Source organism: Lepisma saccharinum, chromosome 30 (assembly GCF_977018435.1).
Source record: "Lepisma saccharinum chromosome 30, izLepSacc3.1, whole genome shotgun sequence".
Lineage (NCBI taxonomy): Eukaryota > Metazoa > Arthropoda > Insecta > Zygentoma > Lepismatidae > Lepisma > Lepisma saccharinum.
Window position 1 is genome coordinate 6,719,069 of NC_139258.1, and position 16,460 is coordinate 6,735,528.

The following is a 16,460-nucleotide window of genomic DNA, read 5'->3' on the forward strand; positions in this document are numbered from 1 at the left end:
CACACATAAATGTGAGACATTCCATTCCAGGATGAAACCTTTAACACATATAACAAGATAGAAATGTTATACAAAAATTATACAATTGTTCTACAGTTACAGTTTTACAAATTAAAATAAAACATTATAATATAGTGTTAAATAATTACAAAGTGTAAGACTAACAAGGGAGGTTATCTAAGTGTCCCCCTCCGATTTCCATGAAACTTGGCAGTATAGTGGGGCCCAAAGGAAGAATTAGGTGTTTTTTTGTTTTAGCTAAAAAACGGTTTTAGGGGGCAAAACCCCCTCAAATGTCAAGATGAGGACAAATTGAAGTCAGGATCTGACCCCTGTGTCCCCCTCAGATTTCCATGAAACTTGGCAGGTGTGTGTATAAACGGGCCCAAATGAAGAAATACGTGTTTTTTTTGTTTCGGCAAAAAAATTGTTCTAGGGGGGCACCCTCCTCTCAAATGTCAAGATGAGGACAAATTGAAGTGGGGATCTGACCCCTGTGTTCCCCTCCGATTTCCATGAAACGTGGCAGGTGTATAGAGAGGCCCGAAGGAAGAATTACGTGTTTTTTTGTTTCAGCTAAAAACTGTTTCAGGGGGCAAAATCCCCTCAAATGTCAAGATGAGGACAAATTGAAGTAAGGATCTGACCCCTGTGTCCCCCTCCGATTCCCATGACATTTGACAGGTGTATAGAGAGGCCCTATGCCCCCTGTTTCTTCCTATGCCATATTTACGTGGTTTCGGGGTCAGATCCCCACTTCAATTTCTCCTCATCTTGACTTTTGAGGGGGGCCTCTATACACCTGCCAAGTTTCATGGAAATCGGAGGGGGAGACTTAGACCTCCCTAGTAAGTGTATTAATTAATTACAAATCGCTCACGCGCGCACACACACTATATATATATGTGTGTATGCATATTATATATATATGTATATTAGCAAGTAACAATATGTTATAAGCACATTCTTACTTTCCAAAGAAGCGCATGTGGGATTGCAAAATGGATCCGGATCCGAATCCAAAAGTACCGGATCCGGATCCGAAAGTACCTGATCCGGATCTGAAAGTACCGGATCCGAAAGTACCTGATCCGGATCTGAAAGTACCGGATCCGAAAGTACCTGATCCGGATCTGAAAGTACCGGATCCGAAAGTTCTGGATCCAGATCCGAAAGTTCTGGATCCGGATCTGAAAATTCCGGATCCGCGGATCTGGATCGGAAAGTACCGGATCCGGATCCGAAAGTACCAGATCCGGATCTGAAAATTCCGGATCCGGATCCGAAAGTACCGGATCTGAAAATTCCGGATCCGCGGATCCGGATCCGAAAAATTTTAGGATCCGGATCCTAAGGATCTGGAACCAACCGGATCCGGATCTGGCCATCCCTAGTACAGAATGCTTTCTTATTTTACCTTCAGGCAAATTCTTTCCTTTATGACTGCTGAAAACAAAACAGCATGCGTAGGCAGAAAAAAAAAACATAGTAAGAAAACCTTCCATAATTATACACACGGATGAACTTTTATTCACATTGTTGACGAATAGCACAATATATCACAATTATTTAATAAACAATTTTTATACAAAGGTGCAGTCTTTGCTTGACAGTTAAGTTTAGTTACTCTATAATGTACAATAAAGCTATATAATTATCTTACATATGAACTAAAAATATTGTGATTTTAACAATTAATAAAGAATTGGAATAACTTTTATACAGTTTTATCACAGTCTGATTTTAGCAAAATGCACTGAACATTTGGAAAAATATTGAAGGGTAATGAAAACAAAAAGACTCTTTGACGACTATGTTGTGGAGCCTGGACCATCAGGGGAATCTCCACCCTGAATAGGTTCGAGTTCCTCAAAAATTTCAACTAAATCTTGAAACAGTTTCTGAAGTGATTTAGTTTATACTTCTTGACGTTATCTCTAATCTCCTGCAAAAATAAATATTTAAAAAAAACAATCTATACAACCTACTTAAAAAAGAATTGCAATGAGTAGCATTTATCAGAACTCGTATGAAAGATATGTATAAGGCTAAGCCAATACCACTTTGAACCAATACCCTCACCAATTCCCACTGATACCAATACTTGAAAAATGAAACAATTTGTACTTGTTCAAAATACTGATCACTATTAGTGTGTAAGAATTCAACTCCAGTTAGTATCAATTTACCAAGAACTTTGTGAACAATATTAAAATACATGTTATGTGAAAAAAGCCATCTTTTTATGCAAAACTGGTTCAAAGCTTTAAAAAATATTTGAATTTTGCATAGTTTGCAGGATAATTAGACCCTGTGAAAGTGTCACACTACATTTTTGCGGCTAAAATGCCAGAAAAGTATAGTCTCGTATCGATAAATAAATTGCAACCAATACTTTCCGATACCAATACATCAGCATCGGCTCAACCCTAATACAGGGTGTCTACCAAAATAACAAATTCAAAATTCTTGACTTTTTCTGGACCCCTACTTAGCTGTAGTTGTAAATGAAGAAAATAGATTATTTAATTAAAAACTCTTAATAAAGTAAAAAGATGAGAACTGAAGCTGTACTTTAATGAGATTTAGACTTACTTTAATTATTAATACCTAATTATTCATGTAAAAATTAATGCTTCACACTTTGCCCTGAATGGGGAATGGTCACATTACTTTAATATTCTTTTACAAAACTTCGCACGTAAGGTTCGGCTGGACCTTTGGCAGCCGTAAGGGTGATTTTTTTTTTTCAAATTTTCGTCTCCATTTGAAGAGGAATTAGAATTCCTCCTAGAACATTGACGTGAATTTTCATGTAGTTAGCTTTTGCTGTTATCTACATATTCTCAAACGTTTCGCAATTAAGTAAGTTCATTAAATTATTGAATGGAAATTTTATTCCTATGGGAGACATTCATCTAAGTCATATGTGGGAATTCATATTTGTTCAATTCACAACTTTCAGCTGACATTCCTCATACTGTCTACAAAGTAATCACTGAAGTTCATGGTAGGATTTGAATTGCAGAAACTGCACTATATCTCACCTTCAAAATGTGATCTTTCTTCAGTTGGAAGTGCCTCTTGATTACATCTTCAAACCCAGAGCTAGGTCTTATCATCTGCTCAAGCATAGCGTACTTTACAGTGTGAACAATGACATCCTTGTTGTACTGCTCACTTGCTTTCTTTCCCATAGGAGTTCCCAGGCTACTTTCATACCCAGGCTTGTTGAAGTATGGTTGTTCGACAAAGATGAGAGACTGGATGGAAATGAGAACCTAGAAAGAAAATTATTCAATTAAGATCTTACGGTCTATTCGGTAAGGCATCTGACTGCCACGCAGACCGGGATCAATTCCCGGTGTGGGTGATCTAAGGTCGAAATTTTTCTGCTCTTGTCCCTCCATAAAGTGGCTCTGGGACTCGCCCAGCCTCAAATCAATGGGTACCTAGGGATAACCCTGGAGGGTAAAGGTGCATATTTGCATGTTTTTCTCCTTAAGGAAAATTCATATGCTCTCAACGGATTTATCCATTTCACTTGAGGTGGATTACTCTGGTAAAGTTTTATAGTTTTTATGTAATTGTTCGTTTCAAACTTGTCTGCTTCATTTCCCCCGTTCTTTGTGTCAGCAGTAAAAAATAGTCTACTTGTCTGGTCATGGGCACTAGTTGAGTCAAGGACATTCCAAAACTCAACTCTTGCAGGTCTTTATGATAGAGAAAACCCTCCCTTTCATAAACCAACGACCTGCTCTAAACATGTAATACATTTCAGGTATTTAAAATAGTTTTTTCACATGCTCAAACAGAGCTTTCATTTTTGATAACCGAAAACATTTTTGCACTGCACAGCCTGGACACTGTGATCTTTATACACTTATGTTAGTTTTTGCGGACAATTCTACTGTATAACCTAGTGAAGGATCATTTTGTCACTTTAGTACAAATAAGGGAATGGTGATCAGATGATGAAGATATGCACTATGAGCGGATTTTATTCTTAGACATAATAAAAATACAATAACTTTTTGCAATGATGTCTGTAGATGGATTGCAGCTAAATACACTATCTACCAAAAAGTAATTGGCCACCTATGATGGTGGTTAATATAGTATCTAATTTGATACATTTAGTATCTAATGTGATTCGTGTTGCCTTCATCTTGTTCCATGAGCAAGAGAACCACTTGTGAAAGAGATGGCGCGTAGTGCAGAGCTATCAGACTTTGATAAGGGCATAATTGTGGGCTGCCACCTCAGTGGGCTGTCTAGCCGGGCCATAGCTGCAAAGTTAAACAGGCCCAAATCAACAATAGCATTTGTGCTTTGTAAGTGGAAGGTGCATGGACATTGTGACAATGGTGAACGTTCCGGGCATCCAAAAAAACTGACTAACAGAGATCGGAGAACCCTAAAATGTGAAATTGTCAAAAACAGGACACAGCCGATGGCTACCATCAGACAGGAGTTTACGGCAGCAACAGGGGAGTTAGTTTCCATGGGAACATTGCGAACAGAGGCCCACCATGTCGGATATTCCGGAAGAGCAGCGGCACATAAGCTGCATATCACCAAGGTGAATAAAGCTCAGCGTCTCAAGTGGTGTTTGGACCGTTGCAACTGGACACTGGAGCAGTGGAAAGCGGTTCTGTGGAGTGATGAGTCGAGATTCACATTGTTTCGGTCTGATGTACGTGTATGGGTGTGGCGGCTACCCAGGGAACGGCTTCTACCAGAGTGTATAGTGCCTGCCAGGAAATTTGGTGGTGATGGAGTAATGGTGTGGGGTTGTTTCTCGTACTATGGTGTGGGACCACTGGTGGTTGTTCATGGCACAATGAACTCACAGGCATACTATGCAATACTAGACAATGAAATGCTCCCAACCTTGTGGTGTTTTTACGGAATGGACCCCTGTTACTTCCAGGATGACAACGATAGGTGCCATGTTTCGGAGGCTACTATGCAGTGGTATGCCGACAACAATGTTCACCGATTGTTCTGGCCTGCACAGAGTCCTGATCTCAATCCCATAGAACACCTTTGCGATGCATTGGTCTGGCGGTTAAGGTCTCGGGAGATGCGGCCAAATTCCATTGTCCAACTGAGTGAGATCTTGCAAGAGGAATGGCGACGCATTCCGATGGACGTCCTCTACAAACTAGTCGAGAGCATGCCTGACAGGGTGGCTGCTGTTATAGCAGCAAGAGGTGGCTGCAGGAGGTTCTAACAGGGTTCGCACCACCAGACAACCATTTTGTACAGGTGCCCAATTACTTTTTGGTAGATAGTGTATTACAACTAGTTTGGGTGATTTTCTTCATGAAAGTAGTAATTTAACTATTAAAATAATTGGAAGGAGAAAGATGACAGTCCTATAGAAACTGAGAAAACGTCCAAAGAATTTGTGTACTTATTGATATACACTGGTGTGCAAAACCTAAGGACGAAAGTAAGTTTCGCATGCTGTGTCAGTTACAAGCGACATAGATCGGTGAAACTTGAACCATACATACAAAGTAATGTTACAGTATGATACAGGAAAGAACAGAGAAAAACACGTGATGATCAGAACAGAAAATGACATTTTTACGCATAGACCGGAAATTACACGGAAGGCACTGCGACTCATGATGGCCCCGTGACATTACAGAAGTAATGAAATGGTCCTTAGAAGGGTGTGTGATCACCACGGACAGCGATGCATGCTCTGCAACGTGCTCCCATGCTGCTCACAAGGTTGGTAATGAGTTCTTGTGGTATAGTAGTCCATGCCTCCACCAGCGCTGTTGTCAACTGTTGGATGGTTGTTGGTGCATACGGACGTGCTGCAAGACGTCTCCCCATTGCATCCCACACGTGCTCGATGGGATTCAAGTTGGGGGAACGGGCAGGCCAGTCCATACGCCAAATATCCTCTCGTTCCAAGAGCTCCGCCACTTGCGCTGTTCTATGCGGTCGCGCAATATCATCCATAAAGATGAATTCGGGGCCGACTGCACCTCTGAAAAGACGCACGTGGGGAAGGAGAACAGTGTCACAATAACGTTGACCGGTGACTGTACCGCGTTCAAAAATTTGGAGGTCGGTATACGCATGCAACATTATGCCTCCCCACACAAGAACACCTGCACCACCAAAACGATCATGCTCGACAATGTTCCTAGTTTCATTGCGTGTTCCCACCTCTCGCCAGACGAGCGTATGTCCAGAATCACTACTCGAACTGAATCTGCTCTCGTCTGAGAAGAGAACGCGACCCCACTACTCCTCAGTCCAGTCCTGATGTTCTTGGCACCACCACAAACGGTGCCGCCGATGCACGGGTGTCAACGAAACACAATGTAATGGCTGTCGGACAAAGAGACCACACCCATGCAGTCGACGTGTCACTGTGGATCGTGAGATTGGACGAATCGCGGTCCTGTTAAATGTGTTTGCAATTCCACCCGCTGTTTGACGTTGGTCCCTGCGTGCCTGTTGCACAATGTAGCGGTCGTCCGCTGCTGTAGTTGACCGTGGTCGACCACCACCTCTGCTTTGCACAACAGTGCCTGTGGTTCGCAACGCTCTCCATGCACGTGAAACAATGCTGTGGGCAATCCCAAACTCCTGGGCCACACTCGTCACACTTCGTCCTTCTTCCAGTTTCCCGATGATTCTTCCCCATGTGAACGCATCCAAATGTTGTCTCCGGGCCATGTTGTTGTGAGTAACACCACCACAATGCACCTTAACAGCCCTCTGACTGACACACACTGTCTCGTCCCATTCATTCAACTGCTTCGTGTTGTTGGCGCTGACCCATTCGGCGCAATGGTCACGCTGGCATCATGCCATGCAACTTCTTGGTCCCTGTGCATGTGTAGTCAACCTCTGGCAACATGCTGCCGGGCTTTCATTCATTTGCACCGACTACGAAATATTTTATGTTACTTTATCTATCTCGTCCTTAGGTTTTGCACACCACTGTATTTAATGCCATTTTTATGGGTGTATAATATGGTCCCTGGTTATGTTGGAAAATTGTCACAATCATATCTCGTTAATAACCAGCAACACAATTTATGTTTTAAAAAATTGTGCTTTTTGTGCTTTTATTATTCTTTGGTCCATCATTGTGTATTCTTTTCCACTAAATCTTATGCGACAAATAGTGGTTGTTTGACTTCCACGTTACAGATTCATAATGTTATATCTTACAAACTGCTATAACAGCCACATAGTTTTCATAGTCACCCCATTCCATTATGAAAGCTAAAGACAAATATTCTACCACTTCTGTATGCTGGGTTCCCACATAAACTCTAACTGCATTTTCCCTGAGATTTCCAGAATCAGTAAATTTTTTCAGAGTAGTACTCAATACCCCATACATTACTATTCTAAATATATTTTTCAATAGCCCATGGTTCATCTGTTTTATCAGTAATATTACCAATCTAATATATTTATAAACAATCAGTAACTTAGTGCAATATTCTGCCATCTTGTTATTTATTTTATGAATAAGAACATGTAATTAATGTCATGGTTTTGCAAAGTAAATGTCTGAATAGATAGTTCCTTTTCAAAGGCAAAACCCACTACAATCACCCACCCAGTTGTATACATTAAGTAAGGAGCTGAATGAACCATTCATCAAACATTCAAGGAGCACTTGCAATTTTATATCAGATCAGTAGGCTTATTAGTAAATTTTGTGTAGTACTTTATCAGTATCAGCCAATAACAAAACAAATTAAAGATTAAAATCATTACTTTATGCACTTAATTAAGGAGTAAGACTTTTTGGGGTAATTTTCAAACTTTTTTACAGCACACAAAATAATAAAATAAATTTCAAACATCGTCACAAACTTTGGGAGGTAGCTCATCACATGGTGTTCAAAGTCATTGCTAATTGACCTTCAGAAGTGATAGAACATTGTCTTTAGCTTTCATAATGGAATGGGGTGGTTACGAAAACCACGTGGCTGTTCATCAGCCTGTAAGGTAGGGAAGTCAGTTGAAATTTGAAAGATTCTCTAGAAGCTTCAAACCTCCCAAGTGATTTAAGTATCGTACTGTCCAGCATTTCAGTGGCACTGGAAAAATCAGTGTACGGAAGCATCAGTGATGGTCTGTGAACTGACAGGTTCCAAAATGTCAATGTCTTGTATGTTGCAAAGCGACCTAGGACTGAAAGCATACAAACAACGTACAGACCACTTTCTAGCCTCAGAAAGCATAAAGGCAAAATGCCTACCGGATCATTAAGCATAAATTGGTACATAAGAATTATCATGGAGGCAGCTTTCAACTTGCAGAGATGACAGGTTGTATGTCACAAGAAGTTAGTAGGGGGCCACATTCTACTTCAATCGTGGTGTGGTAGGAAATGAGGCATTATGATAGAATCACAGAGCTCCTTTTCTGCAAGAAAGGGGCAAGAACATCAGCCCAAGTGTACCAGTAGACAATGGTCAAGGATCTCAGCAATATTATTCCACTGCCAGGAATAGAGTTTTCAGCAGGATTGTGCACCAGTTCATATTGCTCAAACAACCCAGCAGTGGCTTGAGACAAATGTGCTCAACTTTATTTCTTTCCCCTTCAGATGGATTGTCTGGCAGTGCAGGTCTCAGCTCTGTGGACTAGAAATTGTGGTCTGTACTTCAAGACATGATTTGCAAGAAAATATAATGCAGTATTGGCACTTTGAACCAGGCAGTTTAAGATTTTTCCTTCGATACAGGCATAATGCAACTGATGAGTGGTCACAGAGACTTAGGTCCTATGTGCAGGTCAAAGGTGGTCATTTTGTGCTTTTGTACACACACTGAAGATGCTACGACAAAGTTAGTGAAAATTCTGAATTTTTCCACTGTCCGCTGAGTATTTCCTTTCTCCTTCTTTGATTTTTATTTAGCCCTTTTGGCCCTCCTTGCTTTTATCCATATATCATTTTCACAAATCTCAGTACGATATACAAAACTACATTTTAACACTAAGATGATGACTGTGTTCACTTATTTTTCCATTTCACTTCGTCTTTTACTTCACGATCCATATTTGAAGACCCACTACCATAGACAAACGACGGAAATACCTGTACTAATAGGGTTCGAGTGTATTCCGTTGTTCGAGCATTTTTCGCTCGAGCAGAAGACCTATCAATTCTGTATGCCATCTAGCGTTGGCCGTGTGAACTATTTGCTGATTGCTCATTGCAGTACTGTACCTTGCGGTCTAAAGTATCAGGCTTTGGGCTTGGGCTACAGGATGCACTCTGGTTCGAGAGTGACGCGAAGGAAAGCAGACGTACGTGCGCGACCTCCGCGTTTCTGCGCCTTTTCGTTCCGAGATAACGGCTACTTATGCGTTTCAGTGTACTGGGAATGAGTATATGTGAGTGTGTGTGAGTGTTGGTGTGTTGGTGAAGGGTGGAGGGATACTCTCCCAGAGAATTCTGGTAAGTACTGTGTTTTTACACACTTTTTACTTATGTGAACTGCCCTCCATATCTTCCCACGTTCGAGGAAGCTAACGCGAAGCACTTTGAACAGTCAGCAAAACAGCCGCGTGCTGTTATGCGATACGGTTTATTGAACCAGGACGATAAATTCTGAATTTTACTAAAGTGAAAAAACTGCAAATGCCCCAAGAAGGGGGCTCGAAGCATCATACATCCCAAAGTCAGAAATCACAACAGAATGACACTCCCTCGTTTGTAATAGGAGGCCCGGTTTCGGACCGATCCGGTTTGAACTTACTCGTGTGTAATGCTATGAACGATAAAAGGAAACGATCTCCAGAAACTCTAGAGGATCCCAGGAAGAGAAAAAACTTAGTGAGGAGTGACGGCTCCCAGACCCCCCCTTCCCCAAGTGCTGGTGTTCCTGCTGGTCAAGATACAATGAACGTTGCAATGGATAATATTCCAGATACAGCTGATATCCAACTGGGCTTGTTTATCAAGCTGTCCCTCGAATTAAATACCATTATAGCTAAAGATAGAAACATTCCTCCTGAAAATAAATCAACAATCCTCGAAATAGTAGCCAAAATGGGTCAGGTTCATCAAGAGACGGTGGCTGAAAACAAATCGTTAAAAACCGCCTGCGACTTACTTCAAAGTGCAGCAAAGACAGAAGGTAACGCTAAACCATCCTACGCACAAACAGAGGCGTCACCAGCTATCGTGCAAACAGGAAGGGCAGCTCAAATTCAAAAAACTGTTCAAAATTTGAAATACACTGTCTTCATTTCAGATGAGAACAGAAATAAAGATGCAAAAAAGGTTCAAGAAACATTCACAAAAGTGATAAATCCCATCAGAGACGGGATAAGGATTAAACAAATGAGACAAACCAACAAAATGCTGATTGTGGAGACAGATACAAAAGAGGAGGCGGACAAAAGAATTAACCATGGGGAACTAGCCAAACATAAAATCAGGGCAGAGCTCCCCAAAAAAAGGCACCCATTATTAATACTGTACGAAGTCCCTGCACAAAAGGAAGAAACTGATCTGTACGAGGAGATATATTTATTAAACTTAAAAGACAAGATGTCCTGGGAGGAGTTCATTAAAAAGTTTCACTTGAAGTTCAAGACTGGTCCACGAAATAGGGCAACCTGCCACTGTGTTTTCGAGGTGGCTCCAGATTTAAGAAAAATCCTTTTGAAAAATGAAAAAATCTTCGTCGCATTCCTGTCCTTATCCCTTAAAGATTACATTGTCATCCCAAAGTGTAATAAATGTTGCGACTATGGACATTTGAGCCGGTTTTGTAAAGGAAAGGAAATCTGCGCCCAGTGTGGCCTGGAAAGCCATTCTAAGGAGGAGCAATGTCCTAAAAAAGATGGTCCAAAGATATGCATTCCTTGCATGAAAAGAAAAAAAGAATGTAATGGCAAGGACTGCCCCACTTACAAGTTACAGTTACAAAGGTTAATAGAAAGGACAGATTATGGATTGTAAATCGACTGTGAATTTTGGAATGACAAAGAAAAACAAAAATAGGAAAACTCCCAGCCGTCTTCGCCGCGACGCGGCTAGAGCGGCAGCTTACAGGGAAAGGAAAATAAAGGAAATTAAGCTACTGCTAGCCAAAATTGAGAAGAATAAAATGGACAATTATCAAAACATAAAACTACCAGAAACGTTTTTCGAACATATAGAATCTTCTCCCTTCACGACGCAGGGAAATGAAAGAACCATAAACTTCATATTAAAGAACAAAATATATCTAGATTCGAACCACATTAAAACACCAGTACAGCCATCACAGCCTCTACTTAGCTCAAAAATACCCAACCTTCCCCCAAGTGTTTTTACCTATTTACCTGATGGCATAACTCTGCACAACCCCTTTGTAACCCCCCCAGATTCGCCTCTTAATGAAAGACTCTTTAGATACCCAGTAGTTCCCGAACCACCCTTCCCGCTCAATAACGAAATTGAAAACGAAATTGAAAGTGGGATACAAGAGGAAATAATAGTAACAAGCACAGAGAGAGATCAACATCGAGGAGTGAGCGACGCAGGCCCCACTTACACTAACATGTCAGAGAAGAAAACGACGAAATTAAATCCGAACGCCCGTGCCTTTCATCCGGAGATCAAGTATAGTAATTTCAGTAAACCGCAGACTCTTCATCCGCCATTCTCTCCGGCGAGTGCTGAACCGCCTTCGGGTCTGGTCGTCGAAGAGAAATGTAAAATAAATCCAGCAAAAATCTACAACAACTTTGAAGAAGCGCTGAGACTAAGCAGGCTCGAGGAAAAAGAAAATTTGGTCACGGCTTTGAGGATTTTGATTAGAAATAAGCACGAAAAGGGAAAATCTATCACCTTCCCGTACCCGGAGGCGGTCGACATGATAACTCTAAAGTCTAACAATATTCCTACTGAAACGGAGGAATTATCGTCATTGTTGGAAACAGTTTTTGCTCGCCGAGGCGTCTCCCTGGATATAAACGAAATTTACTCAGACTTCGCGAGGGCTCACGGGAGGGTGGTGTTTATCCCAAGAACAGAATGGCCGCAGTGCTTTCAGATAGCGAGACACCCTTAATGGAAAGGTACGTAAGCGTTGCACAGGCAAACCTAATGGGGGCAAAACTGTCAACCGCGGAAATTTTTGACTTCGCTAAAAAAAAAAACCCGGATATTCTGGCCTTGCAGGAACCATATATTTTTAAAAACAAAATTCCATCTGCACCGATAGGGGCGAGAATCATAATGCATCATCAAAATGCCAAATCTGCAATAGTTATTCTAAACAGAGAGATTGTACCAATTAAAATCGCTCAATTTTCTACCAGTCACATTAACTGTGTAGAATTATCCTTGGAAAATTTATCATTCATAATTATAAACTGCTATTGCCAATATAGCCATAATATCGAACAGTTTCTGGAAAAAATGGGCGACGCGTGCAACGTCTATAGCAACAAAGGTCTCCTAATAACGATGGATGCGAATTCCTCCTCCCCGTGGTGGCACGGGCGTGAGACGAATCCCAACGGGGAGCTGGTGGAGGAATTCGTGGCAGGAAATAATCTGTTTGTGGAGAATCTACCAGACAATCCTCCAACTTATAGAGGCAGGGCGGGGGCATCCAGTAACATCGACGTAACTTTGTCCAACAATAGATTACTGGGAAAAGTAAAAGAATGGAAAGTGAATGACATGAAAACTACCAGCGATCACAATGTGATTACTTTTAAAATATCCAAAAATTCAACTGAAGAAAAAAGATCACCAAAAATAAGATATGACTGGGGAAGAACAAATCAACAACTTTTAATTGAATCAATACACCTCCCCCAACAGGCGGACTCCACGAAAACGATAAACGAATGGGCAAGAGCGGTGACAGAAACTATACAAAATGCAATAGAAATTGCAACCCCTAAAAAACAGATTAAACATAACAACAAGCCGTGGAACAAAAAGCTAACTAAGCTCAGAGCATTCATGAGAAAAACACGGAAAATTTATCAAAAAACAAACATTAATGAAATGAGAATTAAAAACTTGGAATTATACAGGGCGGCCAAAAAAAGATATGAAAATGAACTAAGATCCTACAAATGTAAACACTGGAAAAATTTCGTTACAAACAAATTAACAATTGATAAATGGGGACTGCCGTATAAAATCGTGTCTGGGAAAATTAAATTAGGAAAAGCTCTCTCAACACTAGAGAAGGAAGATGGAACACACACAGTAGATTTGCGAGAGACGGCAGAACAATTACTGCATGGACTCCTGCCGGACGATGCGATGGAGAATGAGGACGACTACCACACAAATACAAGATTGAAACTCCAGGAGACTTACAACAACGATCCAATTCTGCCTTTCGCGGAGGAAGAAGTAGCTCTCCAGATAATGACGTTGAAAAGAAAAAAATCGCTGGGTCCAGATAATATTCCAGCAGAAATAATCCAGATGGCGGCGCAGAAGCTCATTCCAAACCTAACGTCCTTTTTTAACAGATGCTTGGAAGTTCAAAAATTTCCCACGCCCTGGAAGGAGGCTAACGTTATTATAATACAAAAGGATGCTGATCGTGACGAAACGTAGTCGAGATCGTACCGCCCAATCTGTCTCATAAATGTTCTGGGAAAGGTCTTTGAAAAAATGATAACAAAAAGATTATTAGAATTCCTTGCTTTGAAACCAAATACAGGACTCCAATACGGCTTCACAAAAGGAAGATGCACGGAGGATGCAGTAAATACTTTATTAAACACGGTCGCTTCGAACGAAAACAAATATGTGGTGGCAACATTGGCAGATATAACTGGGGCGTTTGATAATCTGTGGTGGCCTCACTTACTCTGTACTCTCAGAGAAATGAAATGCCCGGGCACCCTGTATAGAATTCTGGAGAACTATTTCAGGGATAGAAAGGTCACCCTACATATTCCGGACCAAGATATCGCTAAAACAATGACAAAGGGTTGCCCACAGGGTTCCGTTTTGGGACCCCATCTATGGAACGTAAACTTCGAACCTTGCATCAAGACCTTGCAAGAAACACTGGAAGTAGCCTACGCCGATGATCTGATAATTATCACCACAGGAAACTCAAGAGCAGAAATCGAGAAAAATACTACCACCGCGTTACAAAAATTGACACAATGGTGTGATAAAGCTAAATTAAAATTATCGGATACAAAGACCAAATACATAGTTTTGAAAGGAAAATTTAGCCAACATCGGAATCCATTAATAAGAATGAAAGGCAAATCAATAAAAAGGGTAACTGAGATTAAATACTTGGGAGTGACGCTGGAAGAGGGCTTACTTTTCAAAAGCCACGTTGAGAACATAACCTCCAAAGGGGAAGCTCTCACGAACAAAATAGCTACCATTGCATCCAACAGCTGCAGAGTTCCTCCGTCAGTTATTAAAACTTATCTAGTGTCCATCTACTTTTCAATCATCACTTACTGGGCATCGGCGTGGGCCTCGTCGTCATTGCGTAAAATAACGTACGTTCGTAAGCTAAGATCATCTTACAGGAAAGTAATTCTCAGAGTTACCGGGGCTTTTAAAACTACTTCGTCGGAAGCGCTGTTTGTCATGATGGGAACTTTGCCAATTGATTATCAAATTAAGCTGAGGGCAATGACTTATCACTTCAAACATGGGCGAGAGGGAGATAACCGAACAAATGGGAGAATTCCTCCCCACCGTCCAGGAGATCAAGGCGAAGATTCATCGAGACTGGCAGCGAGAATGGGACGAGTGTGAGAAGGGTAGAAGACTGTATAACTTCCTCCCCTGCACGCTGGAGAACGTCTTTAACAGGGACGTCACGCCATCCAGAGGGCTGATACATCTTCTAACAGGGCACGGACCATACGGGAGTTACCTCACAAAAATAGGTAAAAGGGAAACCGACGTATGCCGAGACTGCCGGATGGAAAGAGACACGCCAGAACATAGAGTTTTTTCCTGCCCCACCTCTGATGAACAGATAGTATTGGCCAGAAGAGACCTGCCGAATAACAACATCTTCGAACTGATAAGGAGTGAACATTTAAAGAAGTTATGCGACCTCGCAGATTTAGTGTCCAATATCGAGTTGCGGAGGTACCTGACGGAACCGGAAACCCGGCGCCCACCAGCCCCCCCTCCTCAACAGGAGCCCCGCAGAAGCAGCAGGATACGAAACCAAGTCCCCACATGCCCTCCCCGGAGACCGTCACAATCGCGTCGGGAGCAGATACCACAGGAAGAAGAGGAGTCGGCACTGGAAGATTCAACCCGAAGGAGAAACTTCAGAGTGTCCACTGGGAGACGAGGAGCCGCCGCCAGGAGAGGGTTACCCCCGTCCAATCAGCCTGGAGAAAGCCATGAAGGTTGCCTGGAGAGAAGTCGTCGAAGATGAAAATGACATAAAAACCATCTCTAGGGATAAAATAATACAATAGCATAATAACGAAAAAAACAACAAAAACAACAACTTTAAAAGTAATATCAGAACCCCACATTAAATCGTGACTAAAGTTTCTTTAATAATACATCCAAGATGAGGGGCCATAAACTCTTAAAAATTTAACTTGAAAATTGCTAGACTTGGAATCTGCTGGAATCCAGTAGGCACCAAAGAGACTTAATATAAAAGGAAATTTCGAACAAACAAATTAAATTAAAATTAATTTTTTAACAATGTAAGTGTAGTAAAAACCATGAACATATATTTATATACTTATTATTAATTAATATAATCTAATATAAAAGTTTGTTTATCTTTTCCCTTTTTTTTAATTTTTTATTATTATTATTATTATTATCAAGTCTACATATAATTATTTGCGTATTTTATGTCATATTTATTTATCTATTACATATCTAACAATTACAGTTTCCGCATAATTAGCATTCTATCAAAACTTAGTACCCGTTAATTCACGTTAAATTGTGCGGCTGTGATTTCATTCTGAGATCTCATAGCAGCCTCAGTCTGCACGGACATTGAACCTCGCACGGCCACTGTCGCTCCCGTGGAATGCAGAGTCAGCTTCATGTCGCATAACCAAGTTGACAAGGAGTGCTGACGCCGGTATCTTATCGGGCGTGTGTCCTCAACACATAAATGCAACAACGGCGAGATAAATAAGGAACTACAAAACCTCTTATAGTAAGTATATATTAGGAATCGACATCCACTAAATTAATGAACTAGCCCAGTATTTCAGTGCATTTAACTTTATCCAAATAGCAAATTCTCCCCACACACTACAATAAAGCCTGATCTGGAAACCAGACAGGGAACTTGCGTCCGTGCAGACTAATCCAAGCAATCACTCACCCCAATCTAAGCTCTCACCCCATCATACTCTCCCCTCAAGCTTAAAACAGTTCTGGATACCAGAATGGTTGTCCCTCCTGTACATAGCATTTCCTATAGTACTATCTATACGATAACTAAAACTAACCAATAAAC

General features: G+C 41.1%; 1 protein-coding gene across 2 annotated transcripts in view; it reads right to left on the reverse strand.

Moving 5' to 3' along the window:
• Window positions 1–1,520: 1,520 nt before the first annotated feature.
• The window catches only part of LOC145981752 (uncharacterized), a 132,677-nt gene continuing 117,737 nt past the window's right edge, over window positions 1,521–16,460 (reverse strand). For both annotated transcript variants that reach the window (XM_083115158.1, XM_083115159.1), the window contains 2 exons: window positions 3,048–3,281; window positions 1,521–1,945 (listed from right to left, as the gene is read on the reverse strand). In XM_083115158.1, the coding sequence (XP_082971284.1) occupies window positions 1,883–1,945; window positions 3,048–3,281 (297 nt within the window). In that variant the 3' untranslated portion in view covers window positions 1,521–1,882. The remainder of the gene's footprint in view (window positions 1,946–3,047; window positions 3,282–16,460) is intronic.